The sequence below is a fragment of the Spea bombifrons genome, chromosome 2 (genome assembly GCF_027358695.1).
Source record: "Spea bombifrons isolate aSpeBom1 chromosome 2, aSpeBom1.2.pri, whole genome shotgun sequence".
Taxonomy (NCBI): Eukaryota; Metazoa; Chordata; class Amphibia; order Anura; family Pelobatidae; genus Spea; species Spea bombifrons.
The window spans coordinates 107,265,896-107,274,786 of record NC_071088.1 but is presented as its reverse complement, the minus strand read 5'-3'; the positions used below and the strand labels follow the sequence as shown (position 1 = coordinate 107,274,786).

At 41.9% G+C, this 8,891-nt stretch overlaps 1 protein-coding gene across 1 annotated transcript in view; it reads left to right on the top strand.

Annotated features, from left to right (window-relative positions):
* Positions 1 to 7,462: 7,462 nt before the first annotated feature.
* SUGT1 (SGT1 homolog, MIS12 kinetochore complex assembly cochaperone) overlaps positions 7,463 to 8,891 on the top strand; it is a 45,825-nt gene continuing 44,396 nt past the window's right edge. The window contains exons 1-2 of the mRNA XM_053455468.1: positions 7,463 to 7,609; positions 8,275 to 8,337. Of these exons, the coding sequence (XP_053311443.1) occupies positions 8,312 to 8,337 (26 nt within the window). The 5' untranslated portion in view covers positions 7,463 to 7,609; positions 8,275 to 8,311. The remainder of the gene's footprint in view (positions 7,610 to 8,274; positions 8,338 to 8,891) is intronic.

Below are 8,891 nucleotides of genomic sequence, written 5' to 3'. Positions count from 1 at the left end.
GCGCTCTGTGTTCGTCCCTGGAAAAAGGCTGTAAAGTACAGTGGTAGGACGCTAGGGTGCTCTGAGATGTTCTCAACAGTGTCCTTGGCTGTGATGTTCTGTGATGAGTAACATGTGGTGACCACAGATCTGGTTTTACTCCCAGCAGTTGGGTTCCTTACAATGTTACCCATGTCTAAGTAGAACCAGAGCATAGTCCAATTGTAAGGGATGGCGGTGTCCCACTTTTCCCACTTGAGTTGCCGCCACTGGGGCAGTCGGAAGAAGCGAGACATGCAGTTTCCGGAGTCTTTCACTACCTTTCTTGAGTCCTTGTTGCATACAAAGTGGGCTGTCAGCATTGTAGAGATGTCAGGAACACCTTTGTATCCCTTGCAAGGTATATCACTGCATGCTTCACTTGGTAGACATTGACCAGCAAGAGACAGGCTTGTGGTTAACCGTTCTTTCTGTCACTCAGGCCTCAAATCTTCCTCTGAGAGGGATATGCAGGCCCTCCTTGCCTAGACTAAAGTCAAGCACCATTTTCTTTTTTTTTTGCTGTTTAGGGATTTTTTTCAGTTCAGGTATAGTACCAATAGACTGCTGCAAGGCAGATGTGGCGCCCATACTTAAAAAGGGAGATGAAAAATTGCAACTACGGGCCAGTGAGCTTGACATCTGTAGTGGGGAAACTATTTGAAGGGTAGCTACATGCATACACTCAAGAATTGAATCGGAACATTCTTGAATCAGAATATAATTGGTGGAAGTCAGCAAGGTTTTGTGAAAGTTGGTCTTGTCAAACCAATTTAATAGCATTTTATGAAGAAGTTATTAAAATTTTAGATCTAGGAGTGGCAGTAGATGTGGTCCACTAAAAGATAGAATGCAAGTTGTTGTTGTAGATGTTAAATTCTCAGACCAGACCCAGGTATTAAGTGGAGTACCTTGGCAGTCTGCGCAGGGTCGTCTTTTTTTATTTTTTTTAATTTTTTTTTAATATTTGTTTATTAATCTCCCATGTTGAATTGAGAGTCATGTCTCAGTGTGTTTGTTGATGGGATTAGGGTAATAAAGTCTAACCTTCACTGCAGGAGGGTTTAGACAGAGTGGGGAACTTAGCAGGCAAGTAACAAACGAAGTTCAATACAAAGAAATGTAAAGTTATGCTTTATGAGAAAATAATAAAAATACAACATTATAGTTTACATGGTATCTCCATGGGAAAAAAACTACTACGGAGAAGGATTTAGGAATTATCGTGAATTATTGCAACGGTGCACAATGTCAGTCAGCAGCTGCAAAGGCCAATAAGATATTGACATGTATAAAATGGGTTATTGGTTCACAAAAAGATGATATCATCTTGCCTCTTTACAAGTCAATGGTAAGACTTCACCTTGAATATGTGGTGCTATTAAAAAGGATATTATGGAACTAGCGAAGCAGGGCCAGCCCTACCTATAGGCAAGAGCGCAGATCTACATGGGGTGCCTTCTCTACAGTAGACTGGACTGCCTGTTGCTGGGGAGCAGGGCCAGCAGTGGCAGTCCAGTCTGACTCTGTTTTACAACTCCCTCGAGGTGCCAACGATTGATGCTGAGTGACAGAATATGACATCATATCCTGCTGGTTAAGAGTGAAGCCGCATGCACCACTACATTATATTTGTGTATTCTGACACTGTTACTAGTTTGGGCCTAAAGGGTATAGAATGAATAAAGTGTGTGTGAGAGACAGACTGAGAGGATGCCGCTGTGGGTGCAATCTGGGTGCAAGGTAAATCCCATGTAGGTGCAATCTAGGTGCTGGGGTAAGTCCTATTTGTGCGATCTGTGCCTGCAAGGCTGGGTTTGTATGTTACTCAGTTGCTGTATATCTGCAATGCTATGTTTCCGTGTGTTTATTTACGCTATACCTGTAAATACAGGGTTTGAATGTCTTATTCAGTTGATCTATAACTGCAATGTTGTGTTTCCATGTGTTGTTAATTTGATCTATACCTGAACTACATGAGAGAAGAAAAGAAAGGTGTAGCACGGTGAAGAAAGGGACAAAAGGACTCTGGGAGTTAGGTGTTCAGTTGTATGTTCCATCATATGTCCCACCCTGTCAGCGGTTGCTGCACCCTAACATGGGTGAGAAAGAGGGGTGCCCTTCTAAATGAGCAGCAGCTTTTTTATGTATATAAGACCTCCAGGCTCTAGCTCTTCCAACGGAGGAGTACTGGAGATTTATGGGTTGTCAACGCAGGTGGGGTGGGTCATGTGTAGGTGATGCGCTCACATGACTTCGCCCCAAGGGTAGGATACTGGGGCAGAGCCAATGAGCCAGCAAAATAAGGTTATACCTATGGTAACAAAATCCTTGCACCAGCCCTGAAAGGAGGATTACAAAATAAGTAAGAGGATTGGGAGATCTGAGTTATGAAGAGAGGCTAAAAGAGTTGGAAATGGCATCTTAAAAGGGATATTATAACATATGTACAGGGCAAGTATAAAGAGCTTGACAGAGACCTGTTCATTAACAGAAATGTGCAAAGAACCAGAGTGAAGATTTCATAGACCACAAAAGAAGAGATTCATTACAGTAGGGCCAATAAAGGTATGGAATTCACTGCCAAGAGAGCTGGTGCTCACAAATAGAATAGATGCCTTCAAAATGGATCTGGATATATATATATATGTATTTATATATATATATATTTTTTTTTTTTCTTCATAGAAAAGTAGAACATACAGGGCCATAAATAAACTTTTAGGCTAGGTTTCCACTTGTTTTTTTTTGCTAAAAACGCCCATAAAAACGCCAATAGCGCCACCTGGCGTTTTTTTAGTGAAAACGCTGCAGCCAGATGTTAGCTGTTCTTCAATAGGAAATCGCAAAATGCATTTTCCACTTGGCGTTTTTCTGTTTGGCGTTTTTTCAGTCCTCTTTGGCGTTTTTCTGCTTTTTTGGGCTCTGTGGCAGTTTTTCAGAATCGCAGCATGTTGACACTCTGGCGTTTTTTGCAAGGAAATCTTGGCGTTTTTCTCCAATAGAAGTCTATGGGAGAGAAAAAACGCCATGAAATAGCCATGTGGGTTTATTGCCTTGGCGTTTTTTATGGCGTTTTTTCCACAGTTACAATGCAGAGGATGGACCCAGTATCTTTGTGTCTTACGAGAAATAGGCTGAAAACAAACAGTTTCACACAAAACAAAGTCCTGGACTGGTTCATATTGAATTTTACACCATTTGGAACAAACATGCCATTACAAACAAACATACCCGACGCATCAACTGGATCCTGCGTGCCAAAAGCAACAGCAAACAATTTGCACCATCATTTGGGGCCAATCTTCCCAGAGGAGCAGACATTCGAAATAAAGCATGCCTTACAAACCACAGAAAAGAGACAAAAGGGTCTACCAAGTAAATGACATCAGGAGAGGGCAGATAGTTTATCCATTTATCCTAATCCCTTTTAGCTGGGTGAAACTTCTAACTTGTAAAGGCTGGAAAAACTGCCTAAGGTCAAAAAAAGCAATTTCCACAGAAAGGATAAAACGCCAGAAAAAACTCCAGAAAAAATGCCAAAACGCAGGTAAATGCAGTGGCAGTTTTCTTGGCGTTTTTCCTGGCGTTTTTCATCAAGAAAAAACGCAGGACAAAAACTCAAGTGGAAACCTAGCCTAATAGTTTAGAGCTTATTGATCCAAGAAGAAAGCTGATTGTCTTTTACAGTCAAGAAGCAATATTTCCAGCAAAAAGTTTTGAGTAATAGCTTTTTTTTTTCTCCATTTTTTTCTTCTTTTGGATCACAAGCAGGAAGGATAGTTATAGGTGCTGAACTTATTATTATTATCTTTTATTTATATACAAGAAAAAAAGAAAAATAACATAGTGTTTTCCGTAAAGGCAATACATTTTTATCAAATATTTCGAATGCGGTATCCCACTCACATTGATGAGAGCATTATAGTTTGCTCTGACTTTCTGGGCGTAAATTGGGTGGTTCCACCCGCCAAAGAAATAATATAGGCTTCCGAAACTCCTTCCCGTAGAAAGCCTACTTTCTACGGGAAGGCGTTTCGGAAGCCTATATTATTTCTTTGGCGGGTGGAACCGCTCAATTTACGCCCAGAAATAACTGTTATTTTTCTTTTTTCTTGTATACATTGAAACACTGGAAGAAAAACCACAATTGAGAAATTGAAAAAAAGACAGAACACAGAAATAAGTATTGTTTCTTTAATATATATTTTTTATACATATTGTTTGTATCACATTATATTATATATAATCACTTTATATTTTGCCTTTTAAATTGGCATAAATATTTTTGCGCAACACTATCAAATTTTTATTTTGTATTTTGGTAGAAAGGGGTTATACTTAAGTGTTTGCAGCACCTGTTATAATATATTTTAATTTTCACTTACTTTATACTAATATATACTTTTTGTTTGTGTAGCGCCTGAACTTTTACTAAACTTTATTTATATAGCACCAACAATTTTTGCAGCGCTTAATACAATACATATATTCAACGGATATGACAAGATGAGAATTGACAGACTAAGACAAACCGATAAATTACGTGGAGAGAGCCCTGTTTAGAAGCTTACAATCTTGAGGGAATGGGGGTAACAAACATAAGGCACAGAGAAAGGGTGAGAGGTAGTGTGGTGGTTGTATCAATGACAAGGAAGTTCTAGCAGCTAAGATGTTGCGGCTTCTCTGAAGAAGTGAGTTTTGAAATGTTTCTTGAATGTTGGGGGGGGCAGTTGGTAATATGGGTGGAGATGGAAGGAAGTCTTTTTCCAACCCAAATTACTATGTTACTATGTAATGATAAAAAAGTTTTTGCCGTTATTTTATTTTTACTCCTAAACAGGGCCGGCCCTACAATGGAGCCGACTGGGGCAATTGCCCCAGGCGGCACTTTTGAAGGGGCGGCACTTTGCCGCCCCAAGCGCTTTTTTTTTAAGCGGAGGAGAGAGAGGGGCGCCGAGTGGTTTTCGCTTACCTGCTCGGCGCCCCTCTCTCCTCTGCGGCGAGTCTCCGTGCTCTGCCACGGTGCCGGATTGTAATGCTGAGCGCCGGAAGTGACGTCAATTTACGGCGCTCAGCATTACAAGCCGGCACCGTGGCAGAGCAAGGAGACTCGCCGCAGGACTGTTTAAAGGTAAGTACCGGGGGGGGTTAGGGTAGATAATGGCGTCGGCGAAGTTTAAAATGCCTTTAAAAGGCATTTTAAACTTCGCCCCAGGCGGCATTAAGTCTTGGGCCGGCCCTGCTCCTAAAGATATCAAATCATTAGTCTTTTTATTTCCAGCTTCAGTTTAGACAGCATAAATCAGCTAGAGATGCTAGAGAAACAATTCTAGGTATTCATATGCTAATCACGGTTCTTGGATCTTGGCCTCTGGTGAGTAGACATCTAATTTCATCCTGTAGGCGAAGCAGCAATGTTAATGCCGATGCGACTGCCAGATACCCTTTGCTTCTGTGCCATCTGGTGCTGTGGGGTGGAGCATGGGGATTGGTGCCCCTAATGGCTTTATTCTCCATTTTTTTTTACTGCTTCACATATTGGCTGTGCCCAAATTAGCTAATGCACAGAAAATCCATGCGTCCTGTAACAGTCATTACTCCAAAACAGAATTTCTAGAGCAGCCAGCAGTCTGTACATCAGATAACAAATGGACAAATGTCTGCGTTAAACAATCCAGTTCTTTAATTTTACATGAAAACCTTTGATTTACAGAGTAATTAACATTCATTCCAAATGTAATCCATGATTGCAAAGATTTTGAGTAGGATTCATATTTTAATACTCACCTGTGTACAATATCCATGTATAATGTTATACTGAATTTTGTAGGTAATAGTTAAGTCTTTGTGTTTAATACGCACTTCAGATATAACTCCAGGTTCGCAAATTATTTCTACGATCTCAAACATTTACATAGGCTCACACTCACATATACTGACACTTAGACATGTAGACACTCACACATAAAAACTCACCTCACACATCTACATTTAGGACCCCCTACTTTTGTGGGTTCAGCAGCTGGTGAAGGATCTGTTCTCTTGGTGTGGAAAAGGAAATCATGTTCCGGGGCTCAGACTCGGCATGCTGGGACTGAAGGAACGCTGATGGAGAGGGCTTTGTCTGGAAACTGTGCTCACCACGATAGGACACTGACTGGTTTTCTTCTAGCAGGAATCATGAGTAGACCAGATGAGATTTTTGCGTATCCATCATCAAGTCATGTTTCTATATTGGTTAGGGGCATTGCCTAACATGGTGCCTGTTTTCTTTTGGATCTTGAAACAGATAGCCTGTGGCACAAATGGGTATGCAGAGTGGTGATAGGGAAAGGGAGGTATTAACACAGGGGAGGATGGGCACTGGGTGGATTTGGTACAGAGGGGACGGGCAGTGGTGGGAGTGGGGGCAGAGGGGTATGGACACTGGTGTTAGGAGAAGATAGAGGGGTAAGGACCCTATGGTAAGAAAGTAGAGGAGGATGGAGGCAGAAGAGTGCACATTGAAGTGGGGAGGGAGATGGACACTGAAGGGAGGCAGGTTACTATAGAGAGATATGGACATTAAAGTGGGGAGGGAAATGGACACTGAATAGAGGAGGGGCAGAGGGGTAAGAGATCCCCTGCCTGCATTGTATACCCTTAATTAATTGTCAAAGTGGATAGAAATGGTAGAGACAGAGGGGTTTGGACACTGCAAAGGAGTGACAAGGACACTGGGGCAGGGCAGAAAAATATTGTGGGAAACAGAAGTGGCCTCAGAACATAAGCAGGGTGGCTACCAGGGCCAGACTGGAGATGGTGGGGCGGTTGTGACACTTTAAGACAGCCTGGTGACATCATTACAGCCAAAGGCTGGTTATGAGCAACCCTTTGCTGTTTTTTTTAGCTGTTGCTCCAGTGTGTGCACTCTCCGCCACCAGCCCGCCAGACATTTGCCTGGTGTGTGCCTGGCTGCGATGCTGATGGGGGTATCAGGCACGTGTACATCCGTACTGATGGCGTGAACTCCATAGGTAGTGAATTCCACATCTTTATTGTTCTTACTGTAATGAACCCGTTTTGCTATTTCATAGAAAATGTCTTTCTTCAAGTCTGAATGGATGACCTTCTCTTCTTTAAAAGCTATTTCTATAACTAAATAGGCCATTCAAAAGTGTAACTTTGTACTTTACACAGTTTAGTTTCTAAGCACATTATTGTGACTTCTAATGCTGCAGAGCGGTCATACCCAGCAAACATTCCGACACCAAAGCAATTGAATTGTATTTTCGTAATTAATAGTATTAACATGCTTTTTAGTTCCAGTTCCCCAATCCTAATCACCTCCATATACTGGATGTATTTACACATTTATATATGGTTCCCTGTGCTGTGTTTCTTTCCCTCCATCTCCGAAGGTGTCGCTGTTGCGCAGTGCTGCCGCTCTGCACACTTTCCTCCGTCTCGCTGGTCGCTGTAGTCAGTGCCCGGCTAGTCCAGAACTTTCCTGGCGGAACACGGTCTGTTGTACCAGAAGCTTTCCTGTGTTTACAGCCGCGGTGACCCCGGATACGGGCTGACAGACGGCTTGCGGGGCTAACGGCAGGTAAGTGCGGGCTTTACTCGTCTCACGTACACGCTGCCTGCGCTTTTATCTTTCTGGCATTTTAAATATATAATCGTTATATACGTTTAACGGTGCGCCTTGTAGGCAAAATAGCCACTTTTCACAGAAACACAAGGCTACTGTGCTGAATGCTCATATAATAGCGATATGTTAATAGTGCTCTGCTAATAATGTTATGTTCTGTTAATATTATTAGTAATATTTAAATTAAGTGCTTTTCAGGTTGGCACAGGTGTCTGTGAAGTGAGAGCTACGTATTATATTAAACATTATTTATAGCACTGCCATATTCTGTAGTGCTGTACAAAGCATATAAGATTATGAAGATTTTTGGTAATGCCTAACTTTTTTTTAAAATGATCCATTGTTATTTTTTTTTGTAAATAGACTCCATAATCTGTTTTGAACTCACATTACCCTAACTTCTTGTAATATCTTAATGGCCAGTTTCTTGATAAGATGATGTCGCCGCTTCCTCAGTGTAGCTGTTCCTGTCACAAAACTAAATTTTAATTACTACCACGTTTTGGCATTTTTTTTTTTCCGCTATGCATCAACAAATAAAGCAGTCCGAACCAAAACCGATATGTACTACATGAAAACTGCGATGACGTAACATTACTCTTTTTATGTCTATTGTCCAGTTACAGTGCTGTGATCACACGTGATATACCGGGCACCATGACAGAGGCGTCCTCCTGTACACTGTGAGTATCTCTTTCCTTGTCTATTCGAGTAGCTGATTTCATAGCTGAGTGATCTGTTTAAAGGGACACTCCAGCCATCCTAGTCACTGCTTACAATAGCCATGTGGTCCATTTTTACAAATGCATGGGGGGGATTCCCATATGGATTTTCCCCTGTCCCCACCTCTAGCTGAATGCATCCTCCTGCACGTTTAGACCCAAGTGCACGTTTGTGAGGGTTTCCCATTGATTGGCTGCTTAAGCTGTCAATTAGTGACTTGATACTCCCATTGATTTAATGAGAAGTACTTTACTGCCACTGATTGGTGGCAAGCAATGTCGGTCAGATCATGGTGGGAGAAAGAAGATTTTGCACTATGGCTGCAAATATGACTGTCTCTTCAGATTTTATTTTGGTCTCCCTTGCAAATGCGTGAAGGGGTTCTGCAGGATCCTCCATGTGCGTTTGCCTCTTTCTCCACCCCACAGCTTCTTAGTTTGCAGTGGATCTGCTTTCCTCACTGCATAGACCAGGGGTCTTCAAACTGTGGCCCTCCAGCTGCTGCAGGACTACA